General features: G+C 46.5%; 1 protein-coding gene across 9 annotated transcripts in view; it reads left to right on the forward strand.

Annotated features, from left to right (window-relative positions):
• The window catches only part of LOC140907834 (mitogen-activated protein kinase kinase kinase 3-like), a 122,043-nt gene that overhangs the window by 57,355 nt on the left and 43,527 nt on the right, over positions 1 to 21,161 (forward strand). For 7 of the 9 annotated variants that reach the window (XM_073334715.1, XM_073334717.1, XM_073334716.1 and 4 more), the window contains 2 exons: positions 19,024 to 19,067; positions 20,398 to 20,497. The exons of 1 other annotated variant lie outside the window; for it this stretch is intronic. In XM_073334715.1, coding sequence (XP_073190816.1) covers positions 19,024 to 19,067; positions 20,398 to 20,497 — 144 coding nt within the window. The remainder of the gene's footprint in view (positions 1 to 19,023; positions 19,068 to 20,397; positions 20,498 to 21,161) is intronic. One more of the 9 variants, XM_073334714.1, reaches the window with a different exon arrangement.

Raw genomic sequence — 21,161 nt, forward strand, 5'->3', positions numbered from 1 at the left:
AGGAGGGTTGGGGTGTGTGGGGGGGGTGAGGACTCTGGGATGGGGCTGAGGATGAGGGTTTGGGGGTGCAGGAGGGTGCTCTGGATTGGGACCAAGGGGCTCAGAGGGCAGGAGGGGGATCAGGGCTAGGGCAGGGGGTTGGGGCAAAGGAGGGGGTCAGGGGCGCAGACTCCAGGCGGCGCTTACCTCAAGCAGCTCCCGGAAGCAGCGGCATGTCTCCTCTCTGGCTCCTACGCATAGGGGCAGCCAGGGGGCTCTGCACACTGCCCCGTCTACAGGCACCAGCCCTGCAGTTCCTATTGACTGCAGTTTCTAGCTAATGGGAGCTGAGTGGGTGGTGCTTGGGGCAGGGGCAGCTTGCTGAGCCCCCTGGCTGCCCCTATGCCTAGGAGCCAGAGTGGGACATGCCGCTGCTTCCAGGAGCCACGTGGAGCCGGGCAAACCCCAGCCCCCGCTCTCCAGCGGGAGCTTGAGGGCTAGATTAAAACATCCAAAGGGCCAGATGTTGCCCCCGGGCCGTAGTTTGCCCACCCCTGGTTTATACTGTATCATTCTCTGATATCTGCCCTCTTTCCTGAAACCTTATTATGGCAGGATCCGTGTTTTCTTTCTTTGAGTATTGCACTAATTCTTGGAAAAGCTTCCTGGAATCATTTGGACCAGCCCACCAATTGTGTCCCATGTGATTTTTAGCTGTCATGATGACAGACCAGAGACATGTGCTAAGTGGTATGGCCACTTAGAACCTTGTGCTTCTGAGTGGTCAGATGGTCAGCACTCCCTTCTCTTCACACTCCTCTGGCTGAGAACTTCACACCAACTGAGCCCAGCCCCACAAGATGAAGGGCGTTGGAGCCCTGAATTATTGCTTCAGTTACTGGACTAGTTGGAACACGTCAGGTTTCTGTACCGGCAAAACTTAGTTTGTGAAGCACAGAATGGCAAGCCATGTGGATAAATTCTGATGGGCAGGGTGCAAAAATTTGAAAACAAACATTTTGGCCGAAAACCAAAATATTTCGATTTGGGTGTGCTGCTGCAGGGCCTTATGGGCATTGTAGTTCTGGTGCCTCAGGTCTCTGTTTTCCTCTATGAGCGAGGCTTACTGGCCAGATTTCAGAGTGGCAGCCGTGTCAGTCTGTATTCGCAAAAAGAAAAGGAGGACTTGTGGCACCTTAGAGACTAACCCATTTATTTGAGCATAAGCTTTCGTGAGCTACAGCTCACTTCATCGGATGCATACTGTGGAAAGTGTAGAAGATCTTTTTATATACACACAAAGCATGAAAAAATACCTCCTCCCACCCCACTCTCCTGCTGGTAATAGCTTATCTAAAGTGATCACTCTCCTTACAATGTGTATGATAATCAAGGTGGGCCATTTCCAGCACAAATCCAGGGTTTAACAAGAACGTCTGGGGGTGGAGGGTAGGAAAAAACAAAGGGAAATAGGTTACCTTGCATAATGACTTAGCCACTCCCAGTCTCTATTCAAGCCTAAATTAATTGTATCCAATTTGCAAATGAATTCCAATTCAACAGTTTCTCTCTGGAGTCTGGATTTGAAGTTTTTTTGTTGTAATATAGCAACTTTCATGTCTGTAATCGCGTGACCAGAGAGATTGAAATGTTCTCCGACTGGTTTATCAATGTTATAATTCTTGACATCTGATTTGTGTCCATTTATTTTATGTAGAGACTGTCCAGTTTGACCAATGTACAGGGCAGAGGGGCATTGCTGGCACATGATGGCATATATCACATTGGTGGATGTGCAGGTGAACGAGCCTCTGATAGTATGGCTGATGTTATTAGGCCCTGTGATGGTGTCCCCTGAATAGATATGTGGGCACAGTTGGTAACGGGCTTTGTTGCAAGGATAGGTTCCTGGGTTAGTGGTTCTGTTATGTGGTGTGTGGTTGCTGGTGAGTATTTGCTTCAGGATGGGGGGCTGTCTGTAGGCAAGAACTGGCCTGTCTCCCAAGATTTGTGAGAGTTGGGTCATCCTTCAGGATAGGTTGTAGATCCTTAATAATGCGTTGGAGGGGTTTTAGTTGGGGGCTGAAGGTGACGGCTAGTGGCGTTCTGTTATTATCTTTGTTAGGCCTGTCCTGTAGTAGGTGACTTCTGGGAACTCTTCTGGCTCTATCAATCTGTTTCTTCACTTCCGCAGGTGGGTATTGTAGTTGTAAGAATGCTTGACAGAGATCTTGTAGGTGTTTGTCTCTGTCTGAGGGGTTGGAGCAAATGCTGTTGTATCGCAGAGCTTGGCTATAGATGATGGATCGTGTGGTGTGGTCAGGGTGAAAGCTGGAGGCATGTAGGTAGGAATAGCGGTCAGTAGGTTTCCAGTATAGGCTGTTGTTTATGTGACCGTCGTTTATTAGCACTGTAGTGTCCAGGAAGTGGATCTCTTGTGTGGACTGGACCAGGCTGAGGTTGACGGTGGGATGGAAATTGTTGAAATCATGGTGGAATTCCTCAAGGGCTTCTTTTCCATGGGTCCAGATGATAAGGATGTCATCAATATAGCGCAAGTAGAGTAGGGGCGTTAGGGGACGAGAGCTGAGGAAGCGTTGTTCTAAGTCAGCCATAAAAATGTTGGCATACTGTGGGGCCATGCGGGTACCCATAGCAGTGCCGCTGATCTGAAGGTATACATTGTCCCCAAATGCCATCATGTGCCAGCAATGCCCCTCTGCCATGTACATTAGTCAAACTGGACAGTCTCTACGTAAAAGAATAAATGGACACAAATCAGATGTCAAGAATTATAACATTCATAAACCAGTTGGAGAACACTTCAATCTCTCTGGTCACGCGATTACAGACATGAAAGTTGCTATATTACAACAAAAAAACTTCAAATCCAGACTCCAGAGAGAAACTGTTGAATTGGAATTCATTTGCAAATTGGATACAATTAACTTAGGCTTGAATAGAGACTGGGAGTGGCTAAATCATTATGCAAGGTAACCTATTTCCCCTTGTTTTTTTCCTACCCCTCCACCCCCAGACGTTCTTGTTAAACCCTGGATTTGTGCTGGAAATGGCCCACCTTGATTATCATACACATTGTAAGGAGAGTGATCACTTTAGATAAGCTATTACCAGCAGGAGAGTGGGGTGGGAGGAGGTATTTTTTCATGCTTTGTGTGTATATAAAAAGATCTTCTACACTTTCCACAGTATGCATCCGATGAAGTGAGCTGTAGCTCACGAAAGCTTATGCTCAAATTGGTTAGTCTCTAAGGTGCCACAAGTACTCCTTTTCTTTTTACTGGCCAGACTACATCTCCCATAATGCACTGGCTTCTCTCACCGAAAGGGAGACTGTGGTGCATCGTGAGAAACAGTCCACGGTCGTCATCTAGCAAGGGAACCTGACCTAGAGCGGAGAATGGGGACATCCGGCAACTGAACTGCACAAGGCGCTCTATAGCAGCACATCCAGATATAAATGTTTCCGTTTTCGAGTGTGTGTTTGTTGTTTTTTAAGTCAGATTTTCCATGGAAAGTAAACATTTTTTAACTAATTTTATTTAGTCAGCAACACATTGTTCCATTTAAAACCAACAGTTTGAGTGAAAAACTTTCACCTTTTTCTGTGTCTTTCGCAAGGCAGGAGTGCTTTGTTGGTGGAAGAAACATGACAGGAAAGGATGCTATAACGTTTGTACACCCCTCCCCCCACACACACCCATTCCACAGAGCTCTCTTGACACCTTTCATCCCAGTTCCTCTGACATTAGCTAAACTCATTCCATAGCTGACATTAGCTTAATTCCAGAACCTGCCTGATATAATGACTATTAAGATTGTGCAAAAATGGGAAGTCATGTGTGCCAGTAAGTCCATGTGCATTTTCATGTGCGCAACACAAAATTTAATCTTTAAAATACTCAGATTTTTGTTCCAGAGCCTTTCACAGGGAGAAATTTTCTGGAGACCAAATGTTCATAGATTGCTGGTTTTCCCATCAAACCACGTGAAATGTGCTGGCTTTTTTACATGTTTCTATGTGAATATGTATCTTGGTGCAGCACTAAATTTTGAATTTCAAATGCTGTGCTGATGGGATGATAAGCTATAAATAGCTCTTATCCTTTCCAGCTATAGAGCTCATTATCCCTATTTTTCAGATGAGGAAACTGAGGCATGTGAATGGGAAGTGGCTTGCCCAAGGTCATCCACAAGCAGCAGAGCTGGGAATTGAACCCAGGTCTCTTGAGACCTAATTCAGTGCTTTTATCCACTAGGTTGCACTACCGCATTGGTTTATAGGAGAAGTAAGGTAAAGACATTTTGAGAGAAGAAGAAACATAAGGAGGCAAGGGATAGGGAACATAAAATTAAAAAAGATATTTTGGAAAGGATACAGACCAGGGGTGGGCAAACTTTTTGGGCCGAGGGCCACATCTGGGTGGGGAATTTGTATGCAGGGCCAGGGCAGAGGGTTCGGGTGTAGGAGGGAGTGCGGTGTAGGGCGGGTGTGGTGTGCAGGAATGGGCAAGGGATTGGGGCAGAGGAAGGCTGCGGGTTGAATGAGGGGGCTCAGGGAAGGGGGTTGGGGGTGCAGGAGGGGTGTGGGGTGCAGCAGGGGGCTCAGGGCAGGGAGTTGGGGTGCAGCAGGGGGGTTGGAGGATGTGGGGTGGGGCAAGGGACTGGGGGTGTATGGGGATGTGGGGTGCAGCAGGGGGTTGGGGTGCAGGAGGGGTGTGGGGTGCAGGCAGGGAGTTGGGGCGCAGGATGCAGGAGGGGTTCGGGCTCCGACCCGGCGCCACTTACCTAAAGCGCCTCCGGGGTGGCAGAGGCATGCACCAGGGCCAGGGCAGGCTGCCTGCCTGCCTGCCCTGGGCCCATGCCGCGCTGCTCCGGGAAGTGGCCGGAACCACATCCCTGCGCAGCCCCTGGGGGTGGGCAGGCACAGGGCTCCACGCGCTGCTCTTGCCACACCTCCAGGTGCCTCCCCTGAAGCTCCCATGTGGGGCGGTGCCTGGAGGCAAGGGCAATCAATGCACGGAGCCCTCTGCCCCCCCCACCGGGGCCCCAGGGACGTGGTGCTGGCCTCTTCTGAGAGCGGCGCGAGGCCTGCGGCACCACGGAGGGTAATCCCGTGGGTCAGATCTAAAGCCCTGATGGGCTGGATCTGGCCCGCGGGCCGTAGTTTGCACACCCCTGATACAGACCTTTCTTGCTTCTGGGTTTAACCCCCAACCTCTAACAAATTGGGGATTTAGAAGAAACTTTCCCTGGGGACAGGTTTCCCTTTTAACTACTGCTAAATGGTTTCATCCTCTGAAGCAGCTAATATTGGCTACTGCCAGGCGTGATGCTGGACCACTGGTCTGATCCAGTCTGGTGACTCCTGTGTTCGTGTAACATAGGGAAGGAGAGTGAGAGAAGGAAAAGAGGAAAGAGTAATAGAAAATAATGTGGAGAAAGATGCACGGTGATCTGTTATAGGGGAAAAAAATGGGGTAAAGCCAGAAGGGGAAGGAAGGTTAAAACAAAGCAAGGGGGAGAGAGAATGAGTTTTATATGATTTTAAAAAGCGATTATTTGTGGATTGCCATTGTTATAATTCAGTACAACAGATGATACACACTTATAATAACAATAACCTCTGCAGTAGAACCTCAGAGTTACAAACTGAGCAGTAACCCCATACCCCATTTGGAACCGGAAGTACAGAGTCAGGCAGTAGCAGAGCTCTCCCCCCCTCAAAAAAAGCAAATACAGTACAGTACTGTGTTAAACTTAAACTACTGAAAAAATAAAGGGAAAGTGATTTAATACAGCTTTGAAACTAAATGCTAGTGTTCAGCTGCAAACTTTTGAAAGAACAACCATAATGTTTTGTTCAGAGTTACGAACAACCTCCATTCCCTAGGTGTTCGTAACTCTGAGGTTCTACTGTACTTCTTACATAGTGCTTTTCAACAATAGATCTCAAAGCATGTTACAAAGGAGGTTGGTCTGTTATCCCCATTTTACAGATGGGGAAAGTGAGGCACGTGACAATGAAGTGACTTGCCCAAGTTCACCTCAGAATCCAGTGGCAAAGGTGGGAATAGAACCCAGGCCTCCTTGGTCCCAGTCTGGTGCTCTAGCCACTAGCTGTCACTGGCCCATACACGTCAGATTGTGCCTTCCTTTAAACTGCAAAGCTTTGGGAGAGGTATGGATACATGACAGTCTTGCACCCTGACCTAGTGGGTGTAGTCTATGGGGTTGGAGGTGTTGGGAACAATTTTCCAAGCCCAGATCTTAGTGCTTTGTGCTGCATAATTCTAAAATACCAGGATAGTACAGAGAGGCTAACCCACTATCTGCCTTTCTCCAAGCAGGACACTTCCAGTAGACATCGTCTTACCATGGGCTTCTGAGCTAACCACACATTGTGCCTTCCCATGTGGAGGGAAAGGGATGAGATGAACAGGGAGAGATGAAAAAAACTAAATTGTTGAAGAGCCTGGCAACTAGACATGCTGGGGATCCATGCAGATAATTTCTAATGCCAAGGATTAGTCATGTCCTATTGTGGTTTAGGGACATGGTCCAGATGTCTGGATTATAACATTTTGTTGCTAAAAACAGGGGTAAGGGTAGAACAAATCCAAGCAAAGTGTAAGTGAATGAAGTAGTTGAGGAGCCCCCTTGTCTGTGTTGGAAGACCGAGGTCAGTTTGTTTGGGGTTAGAGGTTTAGAAGTGAACCCATCACGTCTCGGATTTACAAAGTGTAACTAGAACTGTACCAGTCGAATGCAGCAGTGCCCAGTGAACTCCTGAACTAGTGAATGGAAAGAGAGGAGAACAATATGCCCTGCTCCCTATCCTATAGTACATGAAGGAGCCACCCACCAACTAATAGGGAAACTACCACAAGGGAAAAGGCACAGAAATCAGACTGGAACTTTGGGCAGAGCAATAACAGAGCTTTTACAGAGAGTTTTTCGTCTGGACATTTCAAGTGCTTTCCAAACATGGGTCAGTGTCATTATCACCATTTGATAGAATGGGAAACTGAGGCAGAGTAACCTGTCCTAGGTCCCACAGCAGGGCAGTGGCACAGCTGGCAATAGAATGCTGGTCTCCCAGGCCAGCACAACAGTGTACAGTAAGGGGAAGAGAATTCCAGAGTTCTGGGGCTTTAACGGTGATGGTCCTGCCTCTTGTCTGTCTGAAATTTTAACACCAAAGAGTCGGCAGCACCATACCCATTAATCTTGTTTGCCACAATGGGGTGTGAAGCAAGAGGCACTCCCTACTGTGGCCTAAATTATTGAAGGTTTTAGGCCAAGATTGTCAAAAGACTCATGATTTTGGGTGCCCAACTTCTGATGCCTTTAAAGGGTCCAGATGTTCAGATGCTGGGACTCTCTGTAAAATGCAATCCAGATCACTGGTCACTTTTATGAATAGTGGCTTTAAAAAATAGCAGTACATATAGGATCAGACGAAACACCCTACTTCCGAACAATGCCAAACTTTGTGGTGGTGGTGGTGGTGGCTGGCTTGAAATCTGAACCGAAGGGTGGTTCAGAATTTTGCACATGGCACTGTTAGAACGGGTTGGTCCAACACCTTTGAATATGCCTAAATTTGTGGGGGAGGGAGCAATTGGAAAATTTGCAAAATGGGGAGCCCCTGTTGGCTGAACCAAACCCTCACTTCTGAACGTTCTTAAACTTCAGGGTGTTTGAAACTCAACCCAGATCTACCTTAAGTCCATTTAAAGCTTATTACTGTAGTATCTGAGCACCTCACAATCTTTAATGGGTTTATCCCCCAATATCCTGGGAGACAGGGAAGTGCTATTATTCCTATTTTACAGATGGAGAATTGAATTACAGACAGGGTAATGATGAGATTCACTTAGGCACCTTACTCCCATTGAAATCAAGGGGACTTAGGTGCCTAAATACCTTTGTGAATCTCACCCTCAGTGATTTGCCGCAGGTCTCATCGGAAGTCCAGTGCTAGAGCGTGGAACTGAATCTAGGTCTGACTCCTGGGCCAGTACACTAACACTGGACCATTCTTCCTTCGAGCTTTGATCTTGGACCCATCTCTGACTTAGAGTAAGACTAAATCGTGCTCACTGCGCTATTTGCTTCATGCTTCTTAGTACAGTTATCTGTATTTCTGTACCTGTCCATAGTAAACTGCACTCAGCTGCTGTAGAGGAACGCATTAGTCTATGGTCTAATGCAACGACCAGACCTTTCCACTCTTCATTAGACATTGCACCTCCCAGCTTCCGCTCCACTTTGGACATGCGCCCCAGCCCGATTTGTCTCCCAGCTCTGAGTGAGACCTCTCTAAATGGGAGCTGAGAGTGCTCAGTGTAGCCCGCCAGGATCTGCATGATCTATTCTTTCTAAGCTGTTTCCATTTCAGGCTTAACTGCGTGGTGTGGTGAGAATATGTGTTTTTATTACGAAAGCAGTCTGCTCTTTAGGGAACTCTGCATAAGATCATGATTCACCTCCTTTGGAAGCACTTTTTCCATTTCCCAACATTTCTTCTAATCTAAAACAGTGAGCGTGGCTGCTTTTCCCAATTTCACAGTGAAAAGCAGGGGGAAAGGGAAGCAAAGCAGAGTTTGGCTAACCTCACAGGGTGTGTGTGTGTTCTTTAGCTGGACAAGTTCTAGTTAGAAGCAGTTAGAAGCAGTTGATCCATTTACCCCTCACTGGTCCGAAGGAGCTGGAGTGGAGGAGACTTCACAGTCCTTGCTGATCGTTTCCTTTCCGACCTGCTATGGGCTGCGGCTAGATTTGCTTTGGTTTCAGAGTAGCAGCCATGTTAGTCTGTATTCGCAAAAAGAAAAGGAGTACTTGTGGCACCTTAGAGACTAACCAATTTATTTGAGCATAAACTTTCGTGAGCTACAGCTCACTTCCTCGGATGCATTTGCTTCAACAGGAGGTTTCAGCCCTCTCTTTAATTAGCATTTTTAAGGAAGAGGCCAACAAAAAAATGAAAAGTTGGTGACGTGCTTGTGGTTGCCACGGTGGCTTGATTTTATTTTTCCTTTTAAGGCATTCCGAAGGTAGCAATTGAAATATCAGAAGGCATTTGTTATCTAGGCTCTGGGGAAACACCAATAGCAATCCCTAGGAGGAGAGGGGTCAGAAATTAAGAGAATTTGGTGGTATTTCCTGTCACTTTTATTTACATGTTTATTATTATTGTTAATAATAATAATTATTGTATATTAAAATAGAGCCTAGAGGCTCCATCCAAGTTCAGGGCCCCATTCTGTTAGGTGCTGTACAAACACTTAGAGCTTGTCTGTACCAGGGTAAAAGGTGTCTTTTAAAACTCTAATGTAGACGTGGCAGATTAGATTTTATGTCTAAGGTGACCAGTGACACACCAGATGAAGGAGGGTTGAGTGACTAGGGTGCTTAGGACATGGGACACCTAGTTTCCAGTCTTTGCTCTGCCACAGATTTTCCTGTGTGACTTCAGGCAACTTATGCCTACACTGCCATCAGGGATGTGATTGCAGCTCCCATTGACATACCTGAGCTGGCTTTGATCTAGCTAACGTGGGTGCCAGTAGTTGTAACAGCAGCAGCAAAGGCTAGTCTCATGAATACAGCCCTGTCCGGTCTCATGAATACCGCCCTGCCCAGGACTCTTAAACAGCTGCCACAGCTATGCTGTTTGTTACCTGAGCTAGCTTTGATCTAGTTACACACCCCCTGACTGCAGCGTGGACTTGACCAATGTCTCTTTGTGCCTCAGTCCTCTGTCTGTAAAATGGGGATAATAGCACTGCCCTACCTCACAGACTAAGTACACTGTGAAGTGCTCAGACGCTGCAATATAAATACTTTATATAGATGGGGCTATAGGAATATAACTGGAGCTGTACTTTTTTTTATACCTATTTATAATATTGATCATTATTATAAACAGCTAAAGTAAGTGTTAGCTGTCCTCTCTACCTTCACTGACTGACTGAATTCTTAGGTGCCAGAAGCCAGATCTTGAGGAAGGGGGAAAGCCTTGTGATGCAGAGGACAGCTTGTCACTTACCGGATTAGCGGGGTGAACTGGTGTTGTCAGTTGCTTTTGTGTGTGTATGTGTCCTTTCCGTGTGCTTTCCCAGCTCTGTGCAAATAGCTGGTTCCGCAGACCTTGATAGTACTACCCAGTGTGGTTAAGTGCTGGAGGCTGGAATGTCATTGTCTCCATAGCGCTGTTTAGGCCGCTCGGTGCTTTTGTTCTTGGAACTTCCCTGGTATTAGTAGATAATGCAGAAGACCTCAGTGTTACTCATAGAGAAAGACGACAGGTACGGCTCAGTGACACAGTCATCTGGCCAGGCTTATTGCCACCTAGACATAGTCGCTCCCTGGCTCCGTAGTTACAGGTACACTGGCACGAGTTTCTAGTAGCAAGGAATGGCTCAGTTGGCAGCAGGACTTTCTGCCATCTCTTAGGCCATGCAGAGAATTAAGGTAAAGAAGACTGACATTTATAGGCTAAGAAAAACAGCTAAAATACCCAACCAATACACCGCCTTATGATGTATTTTGTGACTTCTGTTCATTACTTCCCCGTGTTCCTAATATCTTGGACAAAACATCCCGATTCATTATGTTGTCAAGCCATCTTATCTTGTACTCGAATGGGATGTAGCTGTACTTGCTGGAATATATTTACATAAATATCTAGTGCCTAGCACACTAGCAACAACTTTGCCAAGATCATGTACAGGACAGTGAACTTGTAAGCATTTGCTTTAATACCTGGCGTGACTGGTTCACAGCCTCTGGTTCAGGCCTTGGATCTTACACCAAATACAGAGAGCTTGGTGTATGTGTGTGGTGGGGGTGTCTGAAAACGTTTGTGCTACAGGAATACATGGGACATATGAGAATGATTTTAATCTTAGCCCTGTAAAGATCAACTGCCTGCTACAGCGATAGGCAGCTTAGAGTGTGAGAGAAAAGATAGGACTGTGGACTGGGAGTCAAAAGACCTGCATTCTGTGCCACTGACCTGCTGTATGACCTAAGGCCAGTCATTTTGTCATCTGTGTCTCAATTTCCCGATCTTTAAAATTGAGATAATAATACTTAATAGTATTAATAACCAGAGTATTTTTGTAAATGATTGAGTGGTATTTTGGTCAAAATCAATTTTTTGATTGAAAAAAAAATCAGAAATTTTGTCCTGCTCTAATTCCTGCCCACGTTGTAAAGTGATTTGAACTCTATGGGTGAAGCACTCAAGAGCTAAATAATATTAGTTAGCATGTCCCAGCATGGCCACCTCGTGTTTCACTAAATGTATCACTTGCTTTTCTGCCACCTCTCTACCTTTTCTCCTGCACTGCCCAATACCTCCCATTGAAAGGAAGAAAGTAAATTAAGATGGAATACCTGGCACATGTGTAGCCCAATTCATCAGGAAATCTCAAAGTGCTTTCCAAAGGAGGCTGTCGTTACCCTCTCTGGGCCTCAGTTGTAAAAGGGGGCTAAGTGGCCAGGATTATGTAGCATCCCATGGCACAGGTGCTTGCTGTTGTGTAGCTTCATAAGAGAGTGGTAGGCTTCTTGCATGGCCCCTCAGCTACATGCAAGAGTCTCTTATGATCTGCCCCTTAATATTTGCAGAGTGCTTTGAGATCCTTGTATGAATGGTGCTGTAATTGCTCATGTCTTGGTCTTGTAGTTGGGGCCCTGAACTAGGATTTGTGAGATTTGGGTTCAGTGCTTGGCTGTGCCACAGCCTTCTCTGTGATGTTGGGTAAATCACCCAGGATCAGATTTCCAAGTTTGCAACTTGGGCTTGATTTTCAGAGGTGCTTAGCACCCAGCATTGTCTTGGGGAATCTGTGCCCAAATTTTCAAGAGCTGATCATGCAGTATGCTGAGCAGTTGTGAAAATCTGGCCGTTAGTCTCTTTGTACCTCCACTTCTACCTGCACAATGAGGATGATAATAATAGCACTTCCTTTGTCCCTTTTGTCTAATTAGACTAAAAGCTCTTTAAGGCAGGGACTGTCTTTTGCTGTGTGTCGATACAGCACCTCACTTGGGGCTTTGATCTTCATTGGGACCTCTAAGCAGTACCAAAATTCGAAAGGTTAATAATAATAATAATGTACTGACAAAGTAGAAAGCATTGTGAATTAAATATTATTAGCTACAGATTTAATAACTTTATGTAAAGTGAGGGAAGGATTCAAAACAAGAAGCTTCCAGTTTGTTTTCTCCCTCCCAAATAAGGGTTTTAAAACCCCTATTTTATGTTTTAGTGTTTTTTTTATATATATATTTACATTCAAAGTGTTTTTCTCCAATGTACCCTGCTTGTTTATGTTTCTCTCCTCACAAGTGGAGCGCAATTATGTGGGGCAGCTGGTGTATTTTTGTTGGCCGCTGTCTGCGGAAGATCTGCCTTGTTGTTGTTAATGTAGAAGAAAAGGATGCAGCAGGGTTCTTTTTTTTCTTTTCCCCCTCTGGAGTTTTTACAAGTGTGTTTGACATTTTCCAGCAACGAGCTGTTTTTAACTTATTTGTCTGAGAAACTGTTTTGCTCAGCATAAATCTGCAATGCGTTTAAGCTTGTATTTGCTAAGATGGGGCAAACGTTGCATGTGGGCTTTCCATGGTACGCCCGCATCTTGAAGGCTGCGTACAGATGTGGTCTCCTCATCTCAAAAAAGATATACTGGCATTAGAAAAGGTTCAGAAAAGGGCAACTAAAATGATTAGGAGTTTGGAACGGGTCACAATATGAGGAGAGATTAAAGAGGCTAGGACTTTTCAGCTTGGAACAGAGACTAAGGGGGGGATATGATCGAGGTATATATAATCATGAGTGGTGTGGAGAAAGTGAATAAGGAAAAGTTATTTACTTGTTCCCATAATATAAGAACTAGGGGCCAGCAAATGAAATTAATGGGTAGCAGGTTTCAAACAAATAAAAGGAAGTTCGTCTTCACTCAGCGCACAGTCAAGCTGTGGAACTCCTTGCCTGAAGAGGTTGTGAAGGCTAGGACTATAACGGGGTTTAAAAGAGAACTCGATAAGTTCATGGAGGTTGAGTCCATTAATGGCTATTAGCCAGGATGGGTGAGGAATGGTGTCCCTAGGCTCTGTTTGTCAGAGAGTGGAGATGGATGGCAGGCAGTGGCGTATTAACACCTAGGCCGACAAAACTGCAGGGGCGGCGAATTTATAATAGCAGCCAGAGGCTGCTTCCCCCGGTGCCAGTTTGCGTACTCTGCCCTTTCCCTGCCCCCTCTCTGCCTCTATTGGTCCCCTTCCCCAAATCCCTGGCCCCGCCTCCTCTCCTGTGCACCCCGCGTTCCTCCCCCCCTTCCCCCTCCTTCGTGAAGCTGTTTCACCCACAAGCACTGGCAGGGAGCGGGGAGAAGCAGGACCTGGCAGCACGCTCAGGGGAGGAGGCGGAGCGGAGGTGAGCTGGGGTGGGCTAGGGCAGGGAGCTGCTGTGAGGGTGGGGCGCGGCAATTATTTCAGGGCCTAGGGCGGCAAAATCATTAATCCGCCACTGATGGCAGGAGAGAGATCACTAGATCATTACCTGTTAGGTTCACTCCCTCTGGAGCACCTGGCATCGGCCACTGTCAGTAGACAGGATACTGGGCTGGATGGACCTTTGGTCTGACCCAGTATGGCCATTCTTATGTTCACTCACAGCGTAATGATCAGGAGCTGTTCACAGTGCATAGCAACATAGGTAAGGAAATAAACCAAACTGGACTCAGTACTATTTTGGAACTGAGCTTGTAACATCCACCCAACTCTCGCTGATGGTGTTAGCTTTTATTAATTACGGTATAACCTACAGAATCCAATCAAAACCGCAATCCCATTGCACTGGGCACTGTACATACACATACAGAAGTGACCTTGGCTTCCACCTAGAGGGCCCAGCTGAGATCAAGGACCCGTTAGACTAGGAGTCAGAGACAGTCCCCACCCTAAAACAGCTCACAAACAAGGCATACAAAGGGTGGAGGAAAGGGAGTATTCGCCTCACTCCACAGCTGGGGAAGCAAGGCAAACTGTCCTAACCATGTAGTTCTTGAAAGTGGGTCTGCAGATTTCCTAGTCAACAGTTGCTGCCCTGCTCCTACCCTGTGGCCCATTACTAGCCAACTGAGTAGGAGAAACCATGAAACCTGAAGTTACATCAAGCCATGCTTCCCTGGCCCTGGTGGGAGGAGCATGTGAACTCGAATTGGTCGAGGCTTCCTACTGAAACCTAAAGAGGGGCACAGGAAGTTGTCTGCACATATGGGCTCTACCTGGCTGCTATGTTGGGCCCTGCCTTCTTGCTTGGCTCCTGCACTATGCCTACACTGGCAATTAAACAACAAAACTTTTGTCTTTCAGAGGTGTTTAAACCTGCCCCTGAAAGACAAAAATTTTGCTGAGACAAGTGCCAGTGTGAACAGCATGTTGTCAGCAGGAGCACTTTCCTGCAGACAAAGCTAACCCTGCTCATTGGGGTGGAAGTTTTTTGTTGGCAGGAGAGCCAACAAACAGCGGCTGCGTTGCACGACTTTTAGCGGCATGGCTGTAGTGACACACTAAAAGTTGTGTAGTATAGACCAAGCCCTGGATGCTGCTTTCATGACCTGTTCCTGATCCTTGCCTATGGTCTCTGAATCTGGTTCCAACCCTTGACACGACTCTCTGACTTCAGCTCTAACCCCAACCCTCGACCTGACTCTCTGTCTCCAGCTCTGACCCTTGGCCCGACTTCCAACTCCGACTCCTGCTCTAATCACCAGACCCAGTCACCTCCGTCTCGGCCCCAGCACACAGAGAGAGTAAGTGACTTGGCCAAGGCTGCACAGGGAGTCTATTGCAGAGCAGGCAACTCACCCTGGCCATAGCCCCATCACTTTTTACCAGCCATAAGCCCGAGCTACAGGAGGGAAGGGGTGGGGAGGAGCAAGCAGGGGTGGGGCTCAGCGGAAAAAGGGGCATGATGGTAGGAGTTTAGGGGGAAGGGGCAGTGCAAGGAGGTGGGGCCACGGTTTGGGTGCTGGTGGCCCCCGCACTTTTAGGGACCTTCCACTGCCCCAAATCTCCGCAGTTCTGGTACAGAGCGCAAAGCATACTGTCATCCTGCTCCCCTCCCCCTCTCTCACCCTGTTGCACTTGAACCACTTGGGTTCAAAGGGGGAACCAATTAACGAGGGGAGTTTTAGTCCTATCCTCCCCTCCCCCTATACACACTAAACTAGTTATTTTCTTTCCATTAGCAACAAACGTATTCCCCCACCTCCCTTCCAGCACAGGCTGTGAGTGGGCGGAGCACTGATGAAGAATCAGTCGCATACTCCCTGCATCTGAAAAGGATAACTCCTGAATGGGTGGGTGACAACACTTCCTGAGCGTGTTTCTTATCTCTAACCCTGCATTTCCAGAGCATGAAGGCACAGTTTCCATACTCTCACCCTTCAGAAGGAAGGCAGGGCTAAAATGGCTGTGTCTTGGATGGGGGACCAGGAGCTAGCTACTCATTAGGATCATTTTTAAAAGGCCAGATCCTGAGAGGTTCTGAGTAATGCAACACACACTGAAGTCCAGGGATATTGCAGAGCTGAGGATTGGCCCCTAAAAGCCATGCCTGAAGAGCGAACTTACAGCATAGGGAGAGGTGAGCCAGTTTAGAATAATAAAGACCACCAGCCACCAATTTTTGGTGCTTCAGGAAAAGAGGGTATTTTTCCAGTTTTGAACCTTAAGTGCTAAAATATCCCAAGAAGGCCTCTTCTCCTAGTAAGTGCACTGGCTCCAGCCAGCACTGGAAGGAAAAGCATCAGAAATGCATGAGGAAGTGTGTTCCCACAAGAATTCCAGGTCTGTGCTATTCAGGTGCTTACATCAGAGTGCAGCCCGTTTGGAAAGCTTTGGATCAGCATCCACATTAAAGACAGGTCTAAGTGGTGAAGTATTGAACCGGATTTCAAACATCCCAAAATTCAGAGGGAGGAAGGGAGACTGTTTCGGGTCCAAGGGTTCTGGTTCAGAACCTTTCTAGAGGTAGCAGCCAGCTGCAAAATATGGATATGGATCTGGGCTTGGATTATGCAGTCCTCTGCTTCTTGGGGAGCATTTGGCCGAGGAGAAATGGGGTGGGTCAGGGCATTCCCAGTCAAAACTTTTGGATGCTCATTTGACGTGAACCCAAATCGCTGAGTCACTTCTCACAGACACCAGGATTCACTCCCTCAAAATCAGTGGATATTTACACTGTATAAATGAGAGGCAAATCAGGGCCAGAAATTTTTGAGATTCACCTCACTGGTGAAGCAGGAAACGCAGGAAGAACATAAGAACGGCCATACTGGGTCAGACCAAAGGTCCATCCAGCCCAGTATCCTGTCTACTAGCAGTAACCAATGCCAGGTGCCCCAGAGGGAGTGAACCTAACAGGTAATGATCAAGTGATCTCTCTCCTGCCATCCATCTCCACCCTCTGACAGACAGACAGCCTAGGGACACCATTCCTTATCCATCCTGGCTAATAGCCATTAATGGACTCAACCTCCATGAACTTATCGAGTTCTCTTTTAAATCCTATTATAGTCCTAGCCTTCACAACTTCCTCAGGCAAGGAGTTCCACAGGTTGACTGTGTGCTGAGTGAAGAAGAACTTCCTTTTATTTGTTTTAAACCTGCTACCCATTAATTTCATTTGCTGGCCCCTAGTTCTTATATTATGGGAACAAGTAAATATCTTTTTCTTATTCACTTTCTCCACACCACTCATGATTTTATATACCTCTATCATATCCCTCCCTTAGTCTCCTCTGTTCCAAGCTGAAAAGTCCTAGCCTCTTTAATCTCTCCTCATATTGTGACCCGTTCCAAACCCCTAATCATTTTAGTTGCCCTTTTCTGAACCTTTTCTAATGCCAGTATATCTTTTCTGAGATGAGGGGACCACGTCTGTATGCAGTATTCAAGTTGTGGGCATACCATGGATTTATATAAGGGCAATAAGATATTCTCCATCTTATTCTCTATCCCTTTTTTAATGATTCCTGACATCCCATTTGCTTTTTTGATTGTCGCTGCACACTGCGTGGACGTCTTCAGAGAACTATCCACAATGACTCCAACATCTTTCTCCTGATTAGTTGTAGCTAAATTAGCCCCCATCATATTTGTATTTATAGTGGGGGTTATTTTTTTCCAATGTGCATTACTTTACATTTATCCACATTAAATTTCATTTGCCATTTTGTTGCCCAATCTCTTAGTTTTGTAAGATCTTTTTGAAGTTCTCCGCAGTCTTCTTTGGTCTTAACTATCTTGAGCACTTTAGTATCATCTGCAAACTTTGCCACCTTGCTGTTTACCCTTTTCTCCAGATCATTTATGAATAGGTTGAATAGGATTAGTCCTAGGTCTGACCCTTTGGGAACACCAGTAGTTAGCCCTCTCCGTTTATTCCTACCCTTTGTTCCCTGTCTTTTAACCAGTTCTCAGTCCATGAAAGGATCTTCCCTCTTACCCCATGATAACTTAATTTACGTAAGAGCCTTTGCTGAGGGACCTTGTCAAAGGCTTTCTGGAAATCTAAGTATATTATGTCCACTGGTTCCCCCTTGTCCACATGTTTGTTGACCCCCTCAAAGAACTGTAACAGATTAGTAAGACATGACCTCCCTTTACAGAAACCATGTCGACTTTTGCCCAACAATTCATATTCTTCTATGTGTCTGACAATTTTATTCTTTAGTATTGTTTCAACTAATTTCCCCGGTACTGATGTTAGACTTACCGGTCTGTAATTGCCAGGATCACCTCTAGAGCCTTTCTTAAATATTGGCGGTACAATAGCTGATTTAAAGGACAGGTTACAAACCATAGTTAATAGTTCCGCAATTTCACATTTGAGTGCTTTCAGAACTTTTGGGTGAATGCCATCTGGTCCCGGTGACTTGTTACTGTTAAGTTTCCCAATTAATTCCAAAACCTCCTCACTTCAATCTCAATTCCTCAGATTTGTCACCTACAAAAGATGGCTCAGGTTTGGGAATCTCCCTAACACCCTCAGCTGTGAAGACTGAAGCAGAGAATTCATTTAGTTTCTCTGCGATGACTTAATCGTCTTTAAGTGCTCCTTTTGTATCTCGATCATCCAGGGGCCCCACTGGTTGTTGTAGCAGGCTTAAAAAACATTTTGTTGTTAGCTTTTGAGTTTTTGGCTAGTTGTTCTTCAAACTCCTTTTTGGCTTTTCTTATTGCATTTTTACATTTAATTTGGCAGTGTTCATGCTCCTTTCTGTTTACCTCACTAGGATTTGACTTCTACTTTTTAAAAGATGCCTTTTTATCTCTCACTGCTTCTTTTACATGGTGGTTAAGCCACGGTGGCTCTTCTTTAGTTCTTTTACTGTGTTTTTTAATTTGGGATATACATTTAAGCTGAGCCTCTATTATGGTGTATTTGAAAAGAGTCCATGCAGCTTGCAGGGCTTTATTTCAGTTGATGAAGGGCTCTGAGAACTTCTGCTGAGAGAGACACTATGCGTAAAACTTTCCAAAGCACTTGAATGACTTAGGAGCTGAAGTCCCATTTACTTTCAATCAGACTTAAGTCATTTTTGAAAATGAGATTTCGTTGCCAAAGTCATTTAAGTGCTTTTGCAAGTTTCACCCTGCATAAATGTAACTTGTTGTTAAACTATGTTTATCAATGATGTAGCTTTAGAGGGTGAGTAGTTAACAGTTAGTGGAGGTGCCATTTATTTATGCAGAAGTTTATTTTTATCACAATATGGACCAAGTACAGTTTTCAAGTAGGTGAGCACAGAGCTCCCATTGATACACTTGGCTTCTATTGAGTTTACAATCAGAAGGCAATGTGGCCCTAAATGGACCTGATCTGAAGACCACTGAAGTTAGTGGGAGCCTTTCCAATGACTGCAGTGGGATTTGGATCAGATCCATTTCAATTAGACTCTCAGGATCTTGGGAGCTAACTGATTTTCTCTCTTTCAGCAGCGGAATGCCAGGATCAAGTTTGAATATGATGGAGAGAAAAGGTGCGTTCCTGACCCGTTCCTGCATTTCCCTTGGCGCAGGGGGGAAAGGGCCCTTGCTTTCCCTCACCTGCAAATGTAACTCCCATTGTAAGCAATGAGAGCTTGGCATGGGAGAGGCCTGTGAATTCAGCCATAAGTATTTCTTGGGACTAGTGCACAGGCAAATTGGTTCTAACTGTGATTCATTAAATGCCACTCACCAGTAGCTCTATTCTCAAACCGGTGAACTTAGCTGGACTTCAGGCCTCCCACATGAGTTTGTTCTTTGATTAGTAGCCTGTGACATTTACTTGAGATAACCAGGTTCTGGGCATGGGTCCCATAATAACAGAGCTGTCATTTGAAGGCAGCCTGCCCTCCCTGCTTGACATTGATGTGGAAGGCTCTCAGCTTGTTGGAGGGTCCAGTGACCGTGGCAAAGCAGGACACTTCGGAGAGTCAGGATCTCTCAGGCTGAGATGCATGATAACTAGTGCACTATGAGTAGGGCTCTGTGTCTGTCACGGAGGTCGTGGAAGTCACAGATTCCATGACTTTCTGCAACTTCAGTGACTTCTGCAGTGGCCAGTGTGGCTGACCCCAGGGCCGCCCAAGCAGATAACCCCGGGGACAGCCACACCAGCCATTGCTGGAGCGGCTCTGCAGCCAGCCACTCGGGCGGCCCTGCAGCCAGCCACACCGGCCACTGCTCGGGCAGTGTGGCTGGCTCTGGGGACTGCCCGAGCAGCAGTCCCTGTGGCAGCCAGAGCAGCCGCTGCTCCAGTGGTCCCCAGCAATGGCCCCCTGGGGCGACCCCCACAACAGCATTCCCCCTCCCCACAGGTACCCCCTCAGCAGCACGCCCTCTGACCCCAGATTTAGTCAGGGGTGTTCAAAGAAACACCACTAGATCACAAAGAAAACTGGACAATGCCCCGTGGGTGGCACCTTTGCTAAATCTAGGTGATGTGCTGCTGGGCTAGATCCTGCCGGTTTTAGCACCCGTACACCATGGAGAGGGCAGAGGGTCTAGGCTGCTGCTGGAAGCCTCCGAAGGATCTTGGTGGGGTCAGCCAGAATTCTTTCTGGGCAGCACAGACAGCTTGCACCACATTAGCAAAGAGCAGGGTCTGTGCTCCCCAGCCACCTGTAGCTGTTCTGTGGGAGGGAAGGGAAGCTACTTGTGGGTTCACTGCCATGAACTACTCCATGCTTATTGATCACTGTTATTTATTAACATGGCACTTATGGCATAAGAATACAGGTCCTTGCTCCAAAACGTTGGCCAATACCATGGCACCCATATACCCACATGACACCTGTGCTGTTCATTTTCTGTATGTACGTACAGGATTCTCCAGTTTCCAAGACCAGTCAAATTCAAAGAAGTGCTACAGAAAGTCATGGATGCTTTTGGACAGATGATGGATTTGCACTATGCAAACAATGAGGTACTAAGCTGTTTGTGTTTACAGCCTGGCAGTGTCCCAGTTTCAGACTTAAACAGTGGTTTATTCCTAATCCTCTAATTTGGGGACAGAACATACGGATGGGGAAGAGGACAATCCTTCCTGATGTTTTCTGTCCTACTTAGCGTGCAATAGGTCTTTGTTACGACCCTGACTGAACTGTGTCTAGACACCGAAACAGGGAGCAGTTGCTAACTTGGCTCTCTCAGAGCGACTTTAGTACAGGTATGGGATGGTGGGTGAAGCCCCAGAACAAACGGTCCACCCCCTCAGATGCGGGAGGGTCCACAAAACCCAGAACTTGACTGACTGACAGCTTTGGAGAATTAAGCCCTCTGCTTATCTACAGGACGGGTACAGCACAATTGGCAGCAGTACAGCCTTCTCTGCCAACGCGCTTGGTCCGATAGGGGCAGCTGTAGGAGTGGTTGGTTCACTGAATCCCAGGGGCCACTGCTGCGGCTGCCAACAAACATTATTTGTATGTAACGTATTAACCAAGGCTGCCAGTTCATACCCGCTTTTTTCGAGGCTGCAATGTGGGGTTCTCACTAGGAACTGGGCTGAAGCCACTATACTAGTTTCATATGCTCCGCTGAAGGGGGCCTCAGATGGGATTGATGTGAGGTCATTGCTGATCTGGGCT

This window comes from Lepidochelys kempii, chromosome 2, assembly GCF_965140265.1.
Source record: "Lepidochelys kempii isolate rLepKem1 chromosome 2, rLepKem1.hap2, whole genome shotgun sequence".
Classification (NCBI taxonomy): domain Eukaryota; kingdom Metazoa; phylum Chordata; order Testudines; family Cheloniidae; genus Lepidochelys; species Lepidochelys kempii.